This window comes from Pogona vitticeps, chromosome 4, assembly GCF_051106095.1.
Source record: "Pogona vitticeps strain Pit_001003342236 chromosome 4, PviZW2.1, whole genome shotgun sequence".
Taxonomy (NCBI): Eukaryota; Metazoa; Chordata; class Lepidosauria; order Squamata; family Agamidae; genus Pogona; species Pogona vitticeps.
Window position 1 is genome coordinate 88,427,740 of NC_135786.1, and position 22,261 is coordinate 88,450,000.

Sequence of the window (22,261 nt, forward strand, 5' to 3'; positions counted from 1 at the left end):
AATACAGCAATATAAATGTTTGCAAAAACAAATGTCACTGTGTTTGTTTTATAAAAGAGTATGGATGTGCATGGCAGAATCTGTCATTTCTGTTTTGTTTTGATTTCTTTTGGGAAGGAGTGCCATTTTCTCTTTTGATTTTTTCTCCATGAGCAAGGAGCCATTTGGGCTACTTCCATTTTCTTGTTGTTTTTCACCATGTGATTAATGACACTGGCATATGTGCAGAAGGTGTAAACTTCTGTGGTTAATTGCTGTTAGTTAATGTGTCGCCACTTGCATATCAACTCACATGACTACTGTACAAGATGGGATACCGGCAGCAACATATTAACTAATGACAATCCGCCATGGCAGTTTACACCATTGCAACCATGTAATGAACTAACTGGGAATTAGTAATTATATCTCGTTTAGTCCTACAAGTGCTATAAACAGTATTAAAAGAATCAACTTATTCTAACTTTACTACAAATTTAATGGTCCATCTCCTGTTGCTGAATTATGTCTGTAGAAGGCAAATGGATTAATATGCAATGGCTTCTTGCCTGCTAATTAAAGAGTCCCCACTTAGATTTTTTTGGCACGTAGCAGAAAAGTGGAGGCTCATTTACCAGCAGCGAGAAGCCACTTTGAGTTAGTCTTCTGAAGACATAACTACAGTATGTAATAGAATTTTGGCCACTATGTCACCAACCATAATCTCAAGGGCATCCACCTGGTTCAAGACACATATCCTTTTTTCTGGGCACTTTAAAGCAAATAAGAAATGTTAGTCCGCTGCTGTGATTCACTTCAGGTCCAACCTTTGGTAACCTCTGGACCTCAGGTCATGCAGAACAAGGAAGTATAAGATTCGTTTATGTCTTGAAAGATTTTTTCCAGTTTGTTAACATGTAACCAAAGGGACAATTAACATTCTCAGATTATTTTCCTTGATAGAACATTCTCCAGTAATAAAACATCCTAGGGATTTTCTCTGTGTGCAGATATATAAGCTCGTGTATAAGGAAGCCCTGTGCACCATTATTTTTGGCAATTAAAATGATGTGCCACAATTTTGGACAGCTGGATCACTGTGCACAGAGAAAAACTGGGCTTCTCCGGTGGCTTCTTTTAACAGTGTTGGTGTTAGGAAATGGGGTTACAGGGACGATGATCAAGCTCAACAATGGTGGGTTCGAAGATATTGTTATTGCGATAAACCCTGGACTACCTGAAGACGACAAAATCCTGAATAATATCAAGGTAAGATAAATATTTATAATATATTAACAAATAAATGTAACAAATTATGGCATTTGAGAAAAATCAGTTCTGTAATCAGAATCTCTGTTCTGTAATCAGAGATATATATTTAAGGCTGTTACTGAAAATATCCCTGCCCTTGGAGGATCATTAAATGTACTAATGGGATCAGAAACCAAATATTGCACTGTGGAGTGATTTTTGTCCCTTCAGTTTGTTAATTAGCCATTTTTTCCCTACAATACTCTGTTTCAAGTGTAGGTACATGTGAAGTGAAATTCCTGTGCAAAGTAGGATCAAAGCTGTTAGCACTATGATAATATTTTAGGATTTAAGCCACTGCACAATCTGTTCTTTGCTGCTACAACAGGCATGCCTTTGTAATAGTAATACAGTAGCCGTGCTGGCTAGGAGATTCTGGAAGCTGTAGTCCCAAAAAGTAACTTTGTTCAAGCTCTCATTTCTATTTTGGTTTGCTTGACTTTCAGGAAAATGCCAATACTATATTAACTACCACAGACCAAAACACAATTCTCATAAAATGTTCTTTCTTTTTCTTTTGAGGACATGGTTACAGAGGCTTCTCCTTACCTCTTCAGTGCTACAAAACAAAGGTTTTATTTCAAGACTGTGAAAGTAATTGTTCCTTTGACGTGGGCACCCAAGCCTGAGTATAAAAGAGTTACCACAGAATCCTATGATAAAGTAAGTCTGGAGCATACATCAAGTTATTAAATGTACATGGGCTATTTTTAGAAATATTGGAATAACCTCATTCCCTGCTCCACATTAAACGGTGTTCTGATCCAGTATGTATTCAATGGTACTAAAATCCTTTGAATGTCGACTCGTGAGACAGTCTTCTCAGGAAAAGTATATAGAATTCAGCTGTACACAGTTCAATGTTCTTAGCAATGGGATATTGGCTTTAAAAGAAGAGACATAAGAAAAAAAAATTATGGGGATGGCTTTTGCCATGGCTGTCGGCTGAAACACCCAAGTGTGTCCTTCAGGTTCAGCCAGAAGCATTGTACTAGGATGAGTGACCTGCCACCCATATAGTGGCCCTATATGGTCTCTTTTGTGGTTCTCAGGGCTATTTGTGAGTCCCCTCCTTTAAAAAAGTATTTCTAGTCTTGGAGGTTTCCAGGAAAAGTGCTTTCTGTAAATGTGATTTTAAAAAAATAGGAGCAAAAGTTACAAAATGGGTCTGTTATCCAATCAATTGTAACTCCTATATTTTGAATTCAGTGGGACTTATATCTCAATAAATGCACAGAATTGCGTTGTACACAGTTTCACATCCTTTCAGTGTGATGATGGCTTTAAAGTAAGATTCCTAAGGCAAATTGACAGAGGCCAGTTTTACTAATGGCTATTGGTCATAGATGCCATTGTATTGTAGTGGACAAAGCGATGGACTAGGCCTCAAGCATCAGCCGTAGAAACTCATTGGGGGCTGATGCTTGCAAAACCACTCCTTAAATACCTCACATACCTTGAAAACCCTATTAGGTTCACTACAAGTTGAACACATCTTGACAGCATATGATATAAACCTCCACATTCAGAATGGTGTTTGTGTTTTCAAATGCCACCAGTTGCTGAGCCCCATGGTGCAGTGGTTAAACTGCAGTACTGCAGTCAAAACTCTCCTCATGCCCTGAGTTCGAGCCTTCCATCCTTCTGAAGTCAGTAAATTGAGTACCCACCTCATAATTAAATTGTAAACCACCCAGAGAGAGCTTTAAGCATTATGAGGCGGTACATAAGCAGCACACTTTGCTTTGTTTTGCTGAAGTATGCAATGGAGAAGGAGTGCTCCATTGAAATCCTGATTCTGAATTTACAGAAAGTATTTTGATAGCCACTCTTAGAAAATGGTTGTTGGATTGCTGCCACCCTTAAGGAACCTGCATAGTCTTCTTTTGTTTTTACTCTGCAACTATATATACATACATATTTACAAATTAGACTGTAATCATATGTGCACTTACTTATGGAGAAGCCAAACTGAATACAATGTAGTTTATGTTTAACTCAACCTGCACAGGATTATGGCTGTTACATCCCATGGATCTTCCATAAATGTGGCTCAACACTTAATGTTCATGATACACAACTTATATTGTGGACAAAAAACTACCACTAGGACAGAAAATGGAGAGATAGAATGGTTTCCTATAGGCAAAGGTGTCAGACAAAGGTGCAATTTATCCCCTCATCCATCCAATCTATACAAAGAATATTATCATATGGAAAGTCAGACTAGATTCAGATGAAGGAGGGGTGAAAACTGGTGGAAGAAACATCAATAATTTAAGATATGCAGATGACACCATCTTACTGACAGAAAGACTTGGAATGATTTTTACTGAAAGTGAAAGAAGGAAGTGCCAAAGTCAGACTGCAGTTGAACATTAGGAAAACAAAAATCATGACTACAGTATAAAAGAACTATGTGACCTTAATACTGACAATGAGGAAATTGAAATTGTTAAAGATTTTCTGTACTTTGGTTCAGTCAATCTAAATGGAGATTGTAGCCAAGAAATCAGAAGGAGACTGAGACTCAGGAAGGCAGAAATGAAGGAATTAGAAAATGTCATAAAGTGTTAAGGATGCATCACTGGAGACTAAGACCAAGATAATCCACACTCTTGTATTCCCAATCCCATGTATTGATGTGAACGCTGGACAGTTAAAAAAGATGACTGGGAAAAAATTTGATTTATTTGAAATGTGGTGCTGGAGGAGAGCTTTGTGGATACTCTGGTCAGCCAGAAAGACAAACAAGTGGGTCCTAGATCAAATCAAGCCTGAACTCTCTCTAGAAATGTGGAAATAGAGGCTGTGCTACTTTGAGCACATAATGAGCAGGCAAGATTTTCTGGAAAAGACAATAATGCTGGGAAAGGTGGAAGGCAGCAGGAAAAGAGGAAGACCAAGTATACGATGGATTGACTCCATCAAGGAAGCCATAGATTTGAGTTTGCAATTGCTGAACAGAGCTGTTGGGGACTGGACATTTTGGAGACGGTTAATCCTTAGCGTCCTTATAAATTGGAGGTGACTTGACAGCACATAACTCCAATATCCCATGGACATATAAACATTCCCAGCATCTGAAAAATAGGATGAGATTCTAGCTGGTTTAGGGTTGAAAACCCACCATTGTCCCACTCCTGCTGTAATGAATACTGCAAACTGAAGTCCTACTGTATAATAAAAATCTAGGGGATCTTGCCTCAGCAAAAGTTTCCATGCAAAAGTCATAACAAAACTATAATTTTTCTTCTTAGTGGTTTTTAAACCAGTTCCTGTCTTTCTTTAGGCTGATGTCATCGTCGCCGATCCTTACCTGAAATACGGAGATGATCCCTACACCTTGCAGTATGGAGGGTGTGGGGAACAGGGGCGATACATCCATTTCACATCTAACTTCCTGACAAACGACAGTTTGCATGATGTTTATGGATCACGAGGTAGTATCTGATGATCCGTATTCAGTGCCCTGAGAAACAATGAGTGGCTTCTATTTGGTAATGTCTTATGTCTACATAGGAATTAGTTTGATTGTCATTTGACGTTCACTAGTACAACTTTAAGCTATTCTGTAGCTTCAGCACAATTACTGTGAGGCAAGGGACTTTCATATTTCTTGGATTTTAATTCCCAGAATACTGCAGGAATTTCCCCCAGCCAGAAATCAAAGTCCTCACAGGAGTTTTCAGTTAAACTCGGGTGAAGAATGAAAGATCTGACAATCATCATCTGCATGTGAGGAAGAAAGAAATTGGCTGGGAGAGGCTAAGCAGGATCAGCAAAGATTTAAGGAACTGGCAGTGCCTCTGCCCATTAGCCTCAGTTCAAGGTTAATCTAAAAAAACTACCACCACTCCCCTCATTCCTTGCAGTTCCTATGGAATTTAGCCCCTTCCAGCTCCATTCAGTCCAAGAAATACAAAATTCCCATGCTTAATTACTGTACCAAGCTGTGTGTTGTTGAAGTCAGGTCTACCATAAAAGAGATTAAGTTACCTGTTTCATGTGCCCAGTTCTGTTGGTGAGGAGTTGTGGTAAGAGGTTAGAAGACAGACTTGTCACTAGGCATTAGGAATGGGATTTTTAGAATTAAAGGACTCCCAGACCCATGATTTGGTGGGAATCCCTCAGACCCAATTGTGAGTCTGGGAGACCTCAAACCAGCAGGAGGTAAAGCAGCCCCCTCACCTCCCACACCATTTCTTGCAACCATTAGAAAAGTGCCCAATTGCACCATGGGAGTTGCGAGCATTCCATGCGCCTTTGAAAGGTGCATGAGGGAATGAATTCCAGAGAAAGCTCTCTCCATATACTCTGGGGGGTTTAACATTCCCGGAGGCACCTTTGCAATTTTCAGGGAAACCTCACGACTCCCAGGGTGCAGCTGGACACTTTTCTAATGGTTTGAAGAAGTGATGTGCAAACAGTATAGAGGCAAGGGGCATGATCTACTTCTTGCCAGTTGGAGGGCTCTTAATCCCATAATTTGGCCTGGGGGATTTCCTGAAAATTATGGGTCTGGGAGGAGTCCTTCAGTTTTGAAAATCCCATCCCTACAAGACATAGCTTCATTCCCCATGCCTTCTGAGGTACTTTGTTCAGCTTCTGTATGTGAAATGTGAGGGAAGATATCAGCTATCCTTCACTTTAGACATCAGGCTCTGATTGGGATTAAAGCATTCTTCTCAGAGATGCATTGTCCTGCTGTTTACCACGCCTTATCTTCACACCAATAATGATGGATTTTCTATGTCTCCAGAGAACTAAAAATGCATCTGTTAACTCAAACATTACAATTATAGCTCCATCTTCCCAAATTCACTCAGCGCACAACCGTTATAGGCATAGGAGACATGTACCAAAAAGCTGGTCATTCCTGTTATAGCTGCCGTGTTTCTGGTGTGGGTGCACACCATTTCGACTTTTATTTTAGATCTTTTTGAGTAAACGGCGAGCTGTTACTTAATAAATGTAACAACTGGGTTTTTCTACTTTTCCACAGGTAGAGTCTTTGTCCACGAGTGGGCCCATCTCAGGTGGGGTGTCTTTGATGAATATAACAATAATGCACCTTTCTACAATACTGGGGAAAACCAGGCTGAAGCAACCAGGTACTATTCTAAAAGTGTATCATCTGCTGATATGAATGTTTTACTGACCATATTTGTATTGGGCTTGTTACTTTGGGTGTGAACGGTCGTTGTCCAGGGGATTAGGCACTGCTTTGGTCTTATATGGAGAGGATGGTTGTTTTTTTGTTTTTTGCAGAGGTGTTCCCTACGTTCCTCATCTATCTCTCATACACTTTGGCTTTATTGCCTAGTTTGACTCACAGACATTTGAGTTTAAAGACTTGTATTAGAATCTCACTGGCTCCTGAGCACTCACTGGGACAGCAAGTTTTCAAACAGACAAGAATCAGCTGTCAGTAGAAATAATAGCAATTGGTGTCAAAATCAGGGGATGTCATTATTGCAGCAAGGATCCTTCTGACAGCTCTTGTAAATCCATGCAAAGTGAACAATCCCCTGATTTTCATATGCAGTTGTTGATTAGTGGCAGAACAAGGCCTCAGTAACTGCTTCCATAAGAAGGTTCACCTTCACCAACAACTTTTATGTCATTTCGTCATGACTGTATTATCTCCATCTGTTACTGTTCTGTGAACAGTATATCTCTGGCGTTCTAGGAATAAAGAGATTGCCGCAACTCAATCTCATTTTAGCTGTAGTGGTATGACACGCTCCGTGCCCTGAATTTGATTGCTATTCCTAACTTAGGTAGACCCATTCCATCAGTGGGACTTACAGAAGCAGTAATTTACCTTTCAGCATTTGTTTCAGGGATTCTGCTCTTGTCTGGACTCGCAAATGGACTGAATGGTCTGAGTTTGCATCACTGTAGCCAATGTATAGCAATGTGATTAGCCATTTATTACCGTAAGTCCTGATGGACATGTTTTGTTTTACCCAGATCAGCACAGAACAATCTACAGTACTTCCGTGTATGATGAGTTCTTAATTTTTTAAATTTTTTTTTGCTGGCTAACCATTCTTGTTTCTAATACTGTTTAGATGCTCAGCAGCTGTCACTGGTCAATATATATTCCAAGAAAAAACAGGAAAAATCAGAAAATGCAAAGTTGAACACCGTACTCAACTTTATGAAGCTGGATGCCAATTTATTCCAGACAAAACTCAAACATCTCCAGCATCTATAATGTACATGCAAAGTCTCTCTTCAGTAAGTACAATGAATGTTGTATTCGCAAAGGCTTTCACGGTCGGGATCTAATGATTGTTGTGGGTTTTTCAGGCTCTTTGGCCATGTTCTGAAGGTTGTTCTTCCTAACGTTTCGTCAGTCTCTGTGGCCGGCATCTTAAGAGGACAGCACTCTGATGCCAGCCACAGAGACTGGTGAAATGTTAGGAAGAACAACCTTCAAAACACAGCCAAAGAGCCCGAAAAACCCACAACAACCACAATTAATGTTAAGTAAATAAAACTTAGAAAACTGCAACATGTATTTTACATATTGTTCAAGAATGCAAGGGTAAATATGATTTTATCTATGCTATGCTATACTACCCCAAGATTTTGTTGATTCTTTTCTCACAAATATTAAATAATGGCTATAAAATAACAACTGTACAGGTATATCTATCTTCTTTCTTTACTTTTACACATATATTTCTGCCTAGCTCCTTCTGACATTTTCCTTTTCATCCTTACTTCTCTTATCACTTTCATTTTTGATGGGATTTTTTACTACTTTCTTGCTCCTTTTCCTCACTTTTTCTGTACTGCTGCTTTAGTTCTTTCAGTCTTCTTTTAAAATCATTTAGTTCCTATTTACGAGGCAGCACTTCTGTGATCCCCCAATGAATTTTTTTTTTTTTAAATCACTTTCTCTGAGTTTCCGTTTTAATTTGCCAATATCCTGAAGTGGTCCTGTGCACTCAGGAGTAGGACTCAGCAGATCCCTGCTTAACCATAGAAACCCACTGAGGGGTGGGTGGGTGGCAATGGTCAAGGTGCTCTTTAAATGCTGTATCTCACATACCTTGAAAGCTCTATTAGCTAAAGGTAGCTGTGACTTTAGAGCACAGAACAAGTATTCAGCAGGTTAGTTCAAAATCATGATGTTATATAAAGTTTATCTCCCATCTTGCTTGCTGAAGGGATTCCCAGCCCTCTAGAGCCGCTTTTGAGGTTGAACAAGAGGGTGCAGTAGACAGGGGGCATCCCTGACTCCAAATTCTTTTGTCACAAGGAGTTCCATCAGTGAAAGTACAGCCTTAAGTCCTAGTCTTCAAAGCTACATTTCCTCTTTTTTTTTCTTGGCTTGTCTTAAATGGGAGAGTTGTCCCAAGGGTAATGGCAGCTGTGAGATTCCACTGCTATACTTTCCCTTCTAAAAGTTGAAGGAAGTGAGACACTATAACATGATGAAACAGCAGGAACTAGCTTGCATATGTTACAATCTGGACTTGTAACAACATATTAGTGTGGATGGCTTCTGTTGAATTGTTAATCTTGAACTCCGTTGGTCACATAAAGTCCTGTCCATAGTGGGAAAGTGGGATAATATTTGATTTTTTCTTCTTTGTTTATTTTTTGTTATTTTTTGTTTTCCCTTTTCCATCTTGTAGAACTTGTTATTTGATGTAATAATCTCTTATTTGTTATATTTACATGTTATTTTATGTATTTGGAAGCCGCCTAGAGTGGTTGCAAGACCAGATAGGCGGGATATCAATTAATTAATTAATTAATTAATTAATTAATTAATTAAATAATTAATTAATTAATTAATTAAATAAATAAATAAATAAATAAATAAATAAATAAATAAATAAATAAATAAATAAATAAATAAATAAATAAATAAATAAAAACCAAACCAAGCCAAAGTAATGACAATCCAAACACTCCATTCTCTTTCTCCTGCCAGTTTTCAGTCCTCCTTCACTGCCTCCCAAACAACCAGTCAGCATTCTGTTGCCAGTCAGCATGCTCAGTTTTTCATTGGACTGTTTTGGTCTCCTTGGACTCTTTTTTATTTTTTTAATTTTTTTTATTTTAGGTTTTGTTGATTTAAAACTTCCATGTGCCTGTGCAAATTTGCCACACATGGAGCAGTTCTTAAAGAAATGAGCTTGGTCTTAGTGTATTTTAACTTAACTTATATGCCGCCCACTCTACCCAAGGTTCTCTGGATATATCAACCTGCAATTCCTATAGTCCATCACTGTTGTCTATGCCGGGTGGAAACCATCTGGAGGGCCAAAGGGTTCTACTCCTGGCATTTATAACAATAACTATGTGCTATCAAGTCAGTTCTGCCTTATGACAACCCTTTTCAGGGTTTTCTAGGTAGAGAATACTCAAGAGATAATTCACCATTCCCTTCCTCTGGGTGTGCCTGGGACTGTGTAGCTTGGCCCAAGGCCACACAGGCTGGCTGTACTCGTCGGACAGATACTGGAGAATCGAACTCCCAACCTCTGGCCCTACAGCTAGGTACCAAAACCACAACTTTCTGGTATATATAGTATTATCTGGTATATGTACAGTACTGACTAATTACTATCTAATAATACTAGTTCATAGGCTGAGAAGCAGTTTTCTGGGGTCATTCATAGCAGTTTCTAAATTAGGATAGTTCAGTTATAATTAAATGTTTGTGAGGTGAAGGGAAAAATATGCCCAGACTTTAAAATCAATACAGCCTCTGTAGCCTTTTGAAGGAGGCATATCTGACAAACTATTTCTACATATGCACCACCATATTTATTATAAGGTAGGAATAATTATCATTGCATTGGAATTGCTAATGAGCTGTGATTTTCACCTCTTCTTCTGCCATTTTATTTAGGTCATTGAGTTCTGTGACAAGAATAGCCATAATGCTATTGCAGCAAATATGCAGAACAAGTTCTGCGACTACAGAAGCACATGGGAAGTTATTATGAATTCTACTGACATCAGCCTTTCGCCTCCCATGAATACACCTCCTCCTGCCCCTACTGTCTCCTTCCTGCAAACACAGGACAGGGTCCTGTGCCTGGTACTTGATGTTTCTGGAAGCATGATTGGGGTAAGTCTATCTGCTACGCAGATTTGTGGAAGAAATATCTTCATAGAATTAGGTTTTCCCCAGATGATGAAATTCAGGTCAATTTTAAAAACAGATGTCAACACAGGGGAAGCATAATAAAGTGTAAAGATAAAGTGTGGGAATGTACCTGGAAATGTACGCCATAGCTAAACATATTTCTTGTACACCATAGCTAAACATATAAATGTATTTCTTGTCATGTTAATGTCCATGTTGTATGAACCACGTTGATATCCTCATGTGATGTAATATGGTGTGTTACTGGGCAGAACGCCCTATTGGCTCATGTAAACCTGACAGTTAATGTTATGTAACCTGTAAGAGAATAAAAGGAGGTGCCAGGCATCATTGAGGGAGCTGTTATCACAGAGAGCGATCACAGGACAGTGATCAGAGAGCCATTGGAACAGCAACTTCAGCCGATGATCCTGAGCACGCATTCAAACTGTTAATTCGACTGCAGTCTCCCTTATTTCAGAGGTCTCTCCCTCCGGAACCTTTCAGGGATCTCTCCCATCACCACAGGTTGTTGGAGCCGGATTCCAACAGTAAAGGTTCCCCTTGACATTTAGTCCAGTCGTGTCTGACTCTAGGGTGCAGTGCTCATCCCCGTTTCCAAGCCATAGAGCCAGCATTTGCCTGAAGACAGTTTCCGTGGTCATGTGGCCAGCGCAACTAAACATGGAACGCCATTACCTTCCCACAAAGGTGGTACCTATGTATCTACTCACATTTTTACATGCTTTCGAACTGCTAGGTTGGCAGGAGCTGGGACAAGCGACAGGAGCTCACTCCATTGCATGGTTTCAGTCTTACAACTGCTGGTCTTCTGACCTTGCAGCACAGAGGCTTCTGCGGTTTAACTCGCAGCGCCACCACGTCCCCTTTAATAAAGTGTACATTGCCTTAATTCCTGTTGATATAAACCATGTGTGTGGAAAGGAGATGAAGTCACGTGGAAAGGAGATGAAGTCACCAGGAAAGGTATATTTGAGGTAATTAAAGATTTCCTCTTTCCTCCCGTAGGGTTTCCAATTTGTGAATAATCTGTTTCATTGCATGAAAGTTGTGGGAGTTGCAAAATGGAAGGAGGAAATATTTAATTACCAAAAATATTGCTGGATAAAGTAACTGGCAGGACTGTTTTTTGTAATGAATGAATTCCTCCTTCATCCCTAGCTTGCCCAGCTTCCATGCAATGAAAGGGTTTACACAGGAGTTAGAAGAGGCAGAAGTAGGAAATCCTTGATTACAAGAAATTACCCTCCTGTTAGTGATATCCTCACCCTTCTATAGCTGTAAACTATGCATGATGATTTCAGCCATTATTTTGACTGAGTATGTTCCGCTGGATATTTTTCACATTTCTGTGACAGATATCTAACAGCAAACAATCTAGGGCCATCTGCTCAATAGTATTGTATTGTCTTCATCATAGTAAAGTCTCCACCAGCAGGTATCCTTGTTATTTGGGACATAAACTGGTCAGAATGCTTGCAACTGAGATTTAGGACTGAGTTTTAAATTGTCTGTTTGGGAAGAATTAAGATTACACATCGATCCCTGTGGGGCAGGCTGTGAAACTAGATGTCCTTGAGCATACCAGATTAGAATTCTTCTTTGGAGCAAACAGCAGTTTCAAAGAAAAGTGTTTTGCTTGTGAAAATATTGTGGGTTGAAGGCTTAAATACCTTCTTGTCAAGAATTCCAGGGCCTTAGGAAGGCCCCTCAGTAACCACTTAGTCACACTACACTGATTGTGACTAAATGGTTGGTGTGGGTGAAAGCAGGAGGGCCAAATGGGGTGATTGCTGGGGAAATCTTCCTGCCTGACACCTTCCAAACACCTTAGTCTTACCTCAACTAAGCAGTGCTTCTGGGGAGTTCCTCAAAATCCACAAGGTTAAGCACTTTGACCTTTATGCCAACCATGCGAGGTAGAAATGCCACCGCACCCACAAAACATAAAAGGCTCCTTTTAGATAGCAAAGGAAAGGCCTGGCTCCTCTCGGCTGGGTCCAAGGGTCACGCCACAGCTGCAGGGACTCCAACCAGGGACACCCTGTCCCTTGTCCCCTGTCCCCTTCTGTCTCAGTGCCCAGTCCTGTGAGAACAGAAACTTCTTACACCAACTGTGTTAAATTAAACAACCCTCTGGCTAAAGAATAAAATACCCCGCTTTCTTTAAAAAAAAAAAAAAATACACACTCCAATTCCTTGTTTTAAAAAAATGAGCTACTTATGCATCATGCAATCTCTTTTTTAAATATATTGATTCAAATTGTGCTAAGTGCAATTCAACTATGTTTCTTTTTGCAAATGAGACCGTGCTGCTTGACAATAAAATAACTGCTGACTCAATTTTTATGCCTAAAGTTTTTTTGCTTCTGGACTTTTCCAGAGGCTCTTCCAATCAGGTATCACATCTCCTTGAACATTCATGAAGTCAAGAGCAGTTCCTGCCACCCCCCTCCCACTCAGCTGAAAATCATCTTCCCGAATAGCTCCCTACCTAAGAACGAGCCAGCCTGGCAAGCGTTGCTCCCTTCCAATTATTGGTGGGCATTACCCCTCTTTTCTCTCAGCCAGCTCATTCCAGGCACTGAGTACAAAGCCTGAATTTTCCAAAAGACCACCAGAGTCCATGATCCCCCTGTTTCCCAGTTTCTTGACCCTTCTCCCTTCTGCTCTTTACAACCAAATTATTCACAGGAATGTAAACATTCATGCACTTTTGTTGGCTGTATTTCATCAAAAGGTGAAGAGACATTATTTGCTGCTGGTGTTTTAGAAAAATTGCTTCTTTTCAAAAATAACCTCTTCTGTTTCCAGGCAACAGTCAATACCCTATGCAATGATTGCTTTATCATAAGTTACAAGCAGAATTGACTTTCCACATGCCAGGGAATATTATGCTTTCTCTGTGAGTATGCACAGAGTCAAATCTATACTAGTGAAGTTACCAGAGCACCAATCTTTGATATCATCCCCCCCCCACTTCAGTTTCTCCACTAAACTCTCCAAAACCACCAGGGGCAAAAGTCCACCCCAGCAATTGCTCTTGCTCATAGGCTAGAGAGCCGGCTAGTTATTGGGTCTCATAGTAGCCAAAAAAGAAACAAAAAGACAGTACGTACGATTGAAAATGACTGCTTACCTCTTCAAAATAAAACTCCTGCCTCAGCAGTATTTGACACTGGTAGCCGTCTGTCATGAAGATGAACTGCTGGATAACTCAGAGGTTTAGGTGGTTGGGAGTTTAGTTCCCCACTGTGCCTCCTTGACAGGGCCAGAACTCCATGATTCACAGGGTCCCATCCTGCTCTGCAGTTCTATGATGATGATGATAAGTTGATAACTGAATCAGGGAATCCTGTTTCGCCAGAAGTCGGGCAAGAAGCCACAGGCTCCTTGCTTTCTAATATAATTTAAAATTATGTTGCTTTTTTTGAGAATACTCAAAAGATGGCTTCTTATCCAAGATGACGCCCAACAATAAATGACTTTGACGGCAATATAATTCTCCTTTATCCCTTTTTTCACATAACAGCAACGCATTGCTCGACTGAAGCAGGCTGCAGATCTATTCCTCCTACAGATTATTGAAGCAGGGTCTTGGGTTGGAATTGTGACATTCAACGGTGCAGCAACAGTGCGGACTTGGTTGAAACAGATCACTGATGACGCCGTGCGTGAAGATCTCAGAGCCTATTTGCCTACCTCAGCAGGAGGAGGAACTAGCGTATGTAGTGGAGTGCGCCAAGGATTTAAGGTGAAAGAGAACTATTTCCCAATATTTGTATTCCTGTTTTTCAATTTAGACATATTATCTACCCAGACTATGTTGAGGTGTATTTTTGAAGCATCTAAGATTGGTTTGGAAGAACATTTTTCCCCTTGAGGGGAATATTTATGGAAAGGAAACTGATATTCAAGTTCTATCCATTTAGCTTGATTTCTGTTAAAGCGAAAAGTGAAGTGAAGTGTGCTGCTTATGTGGTGTCCCATAGCACTTAAAGAACTTTCTGGGCAGTTTGCGATTTAAATATGCAGCCTACATTTTGCCCCCACCCCCCAGCAAGCTGGGTGCTCAATTTACTGACTTCAGAGGGATGGAAGGCTGAGTTGGCTACCTGAGCCCAAGTTCAAACTCAGTTCGGTATTACTGTTTAATCACTGTGCCAGAATGCTCCTAAAGTCAACAGCCAAACAGCAAAGCCATGCCTATCAATTTGTTTCTTTAAAAAAAGAAAAAAAAATCAGGCTTGCCTCTTCCTACCAGAAGATTAATTTGCAGCAGCAATAAAAAGTGTTCTAGGTTCAGAAATGCTGCTGAGACTGCAGAATTTGGGTTAGTGAAGGAGTATTAAATACAAGAGGGGGGTATTAACCCCCTCATTTTTGTGTCTGCATTTATGCTTGTCTTGTTTAGATGTTTTATGCTGTTTGAGCTTTATTCCCCTTTGAATCGTTTCTCAGTGGCAACCGCTGAAAATAACAAAACTCACCTTTACCTTTGGTAGATCTAAGACCACCACTGCTCCTCCTAAAGAGCTATTTAATATTTTAAATTAAAAGGTCACAGAATAACAGGAGCATAGCGTCATTTTCCATCAGTAATATCATGAGCATTTCCAATAGACTCCCAAAGTGCAACCTGACATATATCTCTTCTCAGATATGAAGTTCACAGACCTTTCAGCCCAGAGTGAGTGCCATTCTCACCACCTATTGAAGCAGACTCTGGCTCAGATTAAACATTAAGGGAAATATGCGTTCTGTTAACCCATTTTCTCTCACACAACAGGGATTTCTTGATGCTTATGGATCAGGCTTACAAATTAAACCTCTGTTTGCCTTCTGGTGATCAATGCAAGCAAAGTATGCTAAATGCAAAACAAATAAATGAGGAAAATCAAACAAAACCTTCCACCATATGAGAAAATGCGTTCTAAAGACACGTAAAGCTAATAATCTAGTTATGGCAATTGTAGTGAAGTTAGAGAGTAGATTAGAATAACTCAGTGCAGATTTCTTTAAAAGGCTGCCCCTACTTCTACTGTAAACTTTAAAGTACAGAAATATCATATGTGGTTACATTCTCAATTATAGTAAATTATACTGCATTCCTCTCACCAAAGGAAATCTGAAGCTGTACAACATATACAATTGGAACACAGAATGTGAGAAATATGAACCAAGGTAAACTGGAAACTGTAAAGCAAGAAATGGAGCATATAAACATTGCAGTGCTTAGCTTCAACAAACTGTAGTGGACTGGAGTGGGATATTTCCATTCAAACTACTAGAAAGGATTCTGCTCTGGAGTAGCTCTAATATTGAGGCAAGTTGTAGCATGGGCAGTTAGTGGCTATAATGCAAGATCTGAACAATTAATATCAATCAGACTGTGGAAAACCTATCTACATAACCACCATTCAGTTCTATGCTTCAAATACTAATACTGAAGAAGATGAACTTGAAAGCTTTTATGCAAGTATTCAATAGGAAATTGATCACACATTAAAACAAGACATGATATCATAGCCAACTGGAACACAAAAATAGGAAACAAAGCAGAACCAAATGTTGTTGGAAAATTTGGCCTAAGCGATACAAATGAAGCAGGAGAACAACTCATATGGTCAATATAGAAACCAAATAGTCTGGAAGCAGAAGATGGAGAAACTGTATTCTCTGTGCCAAAACAAGACCAGGAGTGGTTTGTGGTACTGATCATAAACTGTTAATATCCAATATTAGAGTAAAGCTGGGGGGGACCACTAAAAGAATTGTAGTGCCAATATATAATCTAAACATTTCTGATGAATTTAAAGTCCACACAAGAAACAGATTTGCATCACTAAACTCAATTGACTTTGAACCAGAAGAACTGTGGAACAAAAGTAGAAATATTATCAGGGAAGAAAGCAAAACACAATTCCTGAAGTAAAAAGAAAAGAAAAACCTAGATGGCTGACAGAAGAAACACTTAAAATTTCAAAGGACAGAAAAGAAGCAAAAGTAAAAGATTACAGAAGTAGGGTCAGAATCCTGGACACAGTTCTTCAGTAACTGTTGTGTAGAGACAAAGAGAACTATTACAATATCCAGTACAAATAAATAGAGGAGAATAGCAAAAGGAGAAAAACTAGGTATCTCTTCCAGAAGATCCAAGAGATCATAGGGAAATTTAATCCTAAATTAAGAATGCTGAATGATCAACAGGGAAGATCTCTATCTCACCAGGGGAAAATATAGAGAAGGTAGGAACAGTATACTGAAGACCTGCACAGAAAAGATGAAAAGATGAGACTCATTTGAAAAGGATTGCTGTGATGAAGAATCTGCAGTTCTAGAAAGTGATGTGAAAGCTGCTCTGAAAGCACTAGGAAGAAATAAGTTACCAGGGGTGGATGGAATACCAATAGAACTGTTTCAAGTCACAGAAACTGAATCTGTCAAAAATGTAACCAGAATATGCCAATATGGAAAACAAAAGAACGGCCCACAGACTGGAAATGCCCAATATACAGTATACCACAGAAATGAGTACACCCCCTCCCATTTCATAAATGTTTTAGTATATCTTTTCACGTGGCAACACTGAAAAAATGACACTTGGCTACAATGTAAAGCAGTGAGTATACAGTTTATATAACAGTGTAAATGTGCTGTCCCCTCAAAATAATGCAACACACAGCCATTAATGTCTAAACCGCTAGGACTCACTTTTGTTCCCAGAATTTTAGACATTATTGGCTGTGTGTTTCATTATTTTGAGGGGACAGCACATTTACACTGTTATGCAAGCTGTATACTCACTGCTTTACATTGTAGCCAAGTGTCATTTCTTCAGTGTTGTCATATGGAAAGATATACTAAAATATTTATGAAATGTAAGGGGGGGTTACTAACTTCTGCGATATACTGTACATTCCAATCTCTAAGACCGGAGATGCCAAGGAGTGTGTAACTACAGGACCATTGCTTTAACTTGCCATGGAAGCAAAGTGATGGTCAAGGTGTTGCAAAAAAAGTATTTTACCTTATATGGAGTGAGAAATGGCTGGTGTTCAGCCAAGACCATGATAATCCACATTTTTGTATTTCCAATTACTATGCACGGATATGAAAGCTGGACAATAAGAAAGCTGACATGGATAAAATTGAGTCATTTAAAATGTGGTGCTGGAGGAAAAACTTTGTGGATACTCTGGATTGCCAGAAAGACCAACAAGTGGGCCATAGATCAAATCCAACCTGAAGTATTTCTGCAGGTAAAAATGTTGAAACTGAGGCTGTCCTATTTTGGGCACATCATGAAAAGGCAGGGTTCTCTGGAAAAGACAATAATGCTGGGAAAAGTTGAAGGCAGCAGGAAAAGAGGAAGACCAAATATGAGATGACCTGACTCACTAAAGGAAGTCATGGGCTCAGACCTACAGCAGCTGAGCAAGGCTGTTAAGGGCAGGACATTTTGGAAATCCCTTATTAATAGGGCCACCATAAGTCAGCAGCGACTTGAGGGCACATGACAACAACACTCACCAACCATTGCACTATTACAAGTAGGCAGTTAATTTGCCCATATTTCATGGCCCAAGCCATCATGTTTCCCTAGTTTTACAGAAATGTTTATTTCTTCTACAGAGCTCCAAACAAAGCTGAGCTCCAAATAATTCCCGCAATTCCCGCTAGGAATGTAAACCTTTTGCTTGACTTGTTCCTGCATGGAAGAATGAGAAACTTTTCCTCTTACCTGTGAAATGGTGAGGTTTGTTCACTGCTCCTGAGGCTGATTTGCAAGACTTACTTCTGTGCAAATTGTGGGAAACTATTATAATAGCTTCCTTGTTGCCTGGATGTCTTAAAGAGGGGATGCAATGGATGGGCTGTTGCATCCTTTTGATCAGTCAGCTAGTCCTTCTGTGCTTGCTGCACGCTGCGCAGCTTCACAATGGGAAACGACACCAGTTCTGTGCTGAGACATTTTGTACAACACGTGGAGATATCAATTTAAATATTAAATATTTAGGAAGAGGACTAGTCTTGTTCTTACACCAGAGGCAAGGCATCTTACAGAGGTTAATGAATTCTCAGCAGAGTGCTTTGATAAAATAAGAGCACCAGCAAGATTTCTATACATGCTCTAACATTATTTCTTTTAGTAATGCTGCTAAAATATATTTATTTATTTATTTATTTGATTTTTTTTTAATACCACCCATCTGGCTACCAAGGCCACTATGGGCGATTTAATATTGTGAATGTCCTTTTTCACATAGGTATTTTTGAATAAATATTCAAGTACAGAAGGCTGTGAAATTGTACTTTTGACAGATGGAGAAGATGGAAGCATAAGCTCTTGTTTTACTGAAGTTACAAATAGTGGTTCTATAATTCATACCATTGCTTTGGGACCAAGTGCTGCCGAAGATCTTGAAAAGTTGGCAGATATGACAGGTAAGTGAAACAAAGAGAATATCAGAATCTTAATCCCTATGCTAGATGATACTAGTGAATTCTCATAAAATCGTTGCTGCTGCTACTAAGGATGTGTTTGGTGAAAGCTTTCATTTTTGTTTCATTTTTATGTTTTTTGTGCAGTGTTCCTTTCGTTTAACATGAAAGGACCATTTATCAAAAATAAATGGTCCCATTTCATTTCTTCTCATTTATGTTCTCTGGCACTGGTGCAAAAAAGGCCCTGAAAGACCCATTAAAACTTTCCAAAAAGAAAAAAAAGAAAGAAAGAAAAAGAGGTAAGGCAACAGAGAATTCATTTGCTCCAAAAGCAGGCAACAGTACAACCAACCACCAACACCACAAAGCAGAACTCTCCCCCCAAAAATCCCCAACAAAAAAAATCACGCCTTTAAAGAATAAGTGCATAGTTAATTAAAGAAATAACCATTTAAAAAACACAATCAAACTGAGAGGGCACTCACACACACAAGGAAAATAGCAAAATAACATATTTTGGTTGGCTGCTGTCAGCAATCATTTCAGCACAACTCAATGAAAAATTTCTTGGGTGATTGAAAAGGTAAAATGAAAGAGGGAAACACAAAAGAACACAGAAAGTTTGTGTTCCCCTCTTGTTAAAATAGATTATTTGTGCTTTAGAGGCTCGCTTTTGCTAGTCAAAGAACATGAAAATGAAAAGAAAAAGAAAAAAAACACAAAATAGCCTCTTTCATGGTTTTTTTCTTTCTTTCATTAAACCATAAAAGTCTCATCCCTCATTGCTACAAAGTCCCAGGCCACCCTTCAAAGTTACTTCCCTGTATGCAATGTCCATCTTGTTTGTTTTGTCCATAATCTTTCTATATGAGGTTCTTTGTCCTTCTATCCCCATTAATATGGTCTGAGCAGGTGCTGCTGTCGGATGCTTGTATTTCGTATCACAAAACAGAGTTCTTGTAAGCATCTTAGGTAGACAAATGCTAGCAATGCTCTTTTCACATATTTATTTGGCTGGCAGCAATGTGAAGAGCATCATTTGTAAACACAGTGCCTATTCCTTATTGTTTTCATTAATGCTCCAGATGACTAGACTGAGAGCACAATCAGCCCCATTGCACACATGCGGCCATTTGAGTTATAATTTCTCTGTTCAGAATTTATACACTCCCTCTGATGTCCTGTAATTGGATGCAAAGCAAATAAAAATCACATTCTGTTATTGTGAAATGAGTGTAGCAGGGGAAGGGAACAGTGTGTCCTGAATGCCTCCCCGGAGCACAACAGTTGACATTTTCCATATTCTTGCTCTGCAATCAGTATTGAATTGTATGTGCGCATGGAGAAATCCATGTATATCACACATACATGTGTGCAGAAGGGAGGAAGGAGGGATACATAGAGAAAGTATGCATATGATGCCCTTGTATGACAAATTTCCATCCAAAGAAGTTGACAATTCAGACAGACATAGAAAACAAAAAAACAGAGAATGGAGGCACAAATTAGAAGAGGAAGAATCCCTGAATGCCTTCTTAGAGTTAGTTTTTTTGCTTTTATTTATTCAATTGTATTTTAATTAGTATATAGTTTAATTTTTTTAACATTTTGTTTATTATGTTTTAAACTCTGTTCCTTTTACAGTAATATTGTTCCTTTATTGGGAGAAAGGTAACATATAAATAAAACAAACAAAGAAACAATTATTTATTTATTTATTTATTTATTTATTTATTTATTTATTTATTTATTTATTTATTTATTTATTTATATCCCGCCCAATATGTGATTGGTTCAGTTTGATGCATTTAACTCAATATGCACTTTTGGCCTCACCCATGTTGCTACCTTATTTTACAGCAAAACTTGGATTACATTACAGTATTGGCTGAAATCCTGTTTCTTGTATAGTAAATTGTACTAAAGTCCATGGAATCAATGTGGATTTGCTGAATCAACTCCTTCATGAGTTCCATTGATTCAGATGATTCTACTCTAGTTAACATTTACTTTTGCATAGTAAATGACAACTAGAGTAGACCCATTCAAATCAATAGACCTTACAGAGAAGGTGACTCAACAAATCACACTGAATCAGTGGGCCGATTCTAGTGTAACTTCCTATGCTGAGCAGTAGGATTTCAGTCATGGAATAATAAACAAACCAAGTTTTTAAAAAAGCAGCAAATGCAACAGTCACCCTTAATCCATATATATATATATATATATAATTACACTTTTATCTACAGTAATTAATATATTTACAGTTTTATGGATTAAGGGTGACTGCTGCATTTGCTGCTTTTTTAAAAAGTTGGTTTGTTTCTTATTCCATGACTGAAATAAATTAAATAAATGAACATGCTGATACAGCCACAGAGAGTTTTATACTTTTCAGAACTTGTTTGTTCTGTTGTGCTCAAACTGGTATCTTGCAGTATTTTATAACTTAAGACAGCCATTGGACAATTACATCTATAAACCCCCTGGTTATACCCTCCACTGGCTGCTGATTCATTTCTGGGCACTATTCAAAGTGTTGGTTTTAACCCATAAAACCCTAAACCGCTTGAGTTGAAGCTATCTCAAGGACCGTGTCTCCCTTTTGAACCTGCTTGGGTGTAAAAATCATCAGGGGAGGTCTATAAACAATACTGTACTTTGTTGCTTCTAAATCTGTTTTTAGAAATGCTTTTATCTAATATTTTAAACATGATGTTATTCTTTCTATTGAATAATTTACTATTTTTACATTTTAACGTTGCATTTTTAAATCTTGTTAAGCTACCTTGTGTCCATTTTTAGGAGAAAGGCAAGGTAAAAATATTTTAAATAAATAATAATACGTGTGTGTATCTGTTTCTCTGTGGATAGCTATATCTGTATCTATAGAAAAATAGATAAACACGCACACATAAAACCAATCTTGAAGCATTAAGAAGCCAACATTCCATTATTGGGTCCCTCCTTTGTGATGCAAGCTCTGTCTAGACAACTATAGAAGTCTGTTTTAAAGAAACTGAGGAAAAAGCAGAGTCATTTTACCCCATACTTTTCAAAGGAAAACAATTTTATTTCAGATCTATGTCAGATATACCTTTCCATAGTAATGGATTTCTCAGTGCTTCCAACAGTTTCCAACACACAAAACAAAACAAAAAACAAAACCATTGAAACAATCAGCTATGTGTAACCCCTGCTGGATGCCAAACAGAAGAGGAAGATGCATTATACGTTTGTTTGTTTTTCAAATGGTATGTTATTTTAATTAGTCTTCCAATCATGTTTCAGGAGGCTTGAAATTTTCTGCTACAGATAGTTTGGACTCTAATGGCCTCATAGACGCTTTCAGTGCTATTTCATCAGGAAATGGAAACATCA

General features: G+C 38.7%; 1 protein-coding gene across 1 annotated transcript in view; it reads left to right on the forward strand.

The window, feature by feature from the left end:
- The first annotated feature begins 1,047 nt into the window (after nucleotides 1–1,047).
- LOC110079459 (calcium-activated chloride channel regulator 1) overlaps nucleotides 1,048–22,261 on the forward strand; it is a 46,043-nt gene continuing 24,829 nt past the window's right edge. Inside the window, exons 1-9 of the mRNA XM_072997902.2 lie at nucleotides 1,048–1,248; nucleotides 1,813–1,953; nucleotides 4,583–4,733; nucleotides 6,296–6,404; nucleotides 7,368–7,536; nucleotides 10,172–10,393; nucleotides 13,965–14,186; nucleotides 18,703–18,880; nucleotides 22,172–22,261. The exon at nucleotides 22,172–22,261 is cut by the window's right edge and continues 17 nt beyond it. Of these exons, the coding sequence (XP_072854003.2) occupies nucleotides 1,048–1,248; nucleotides 1,813–1,953; nucleotides 4,583–4,733; nucleotides 6,296–6,404; nucleotides 7,368–7,536; nucleotides 10,172–10,393; nucleotides 13,965–14,186; nucleotides 18,703–18,880; nucleotides 22,172–22,261 (1,483 nt within the window). The remainder of the gene's footprint in view (nucleotides 1,249–1,812; nucleotides 1,954–4,582; nucleotides 4,734–6,295; nucleotides 6,405–7,367; nucleotides 7,537–10,171; nucleotides 10,394–13,964; nucleotides 14,187–18,702; nucleotides 18,881–22,171) is intronic.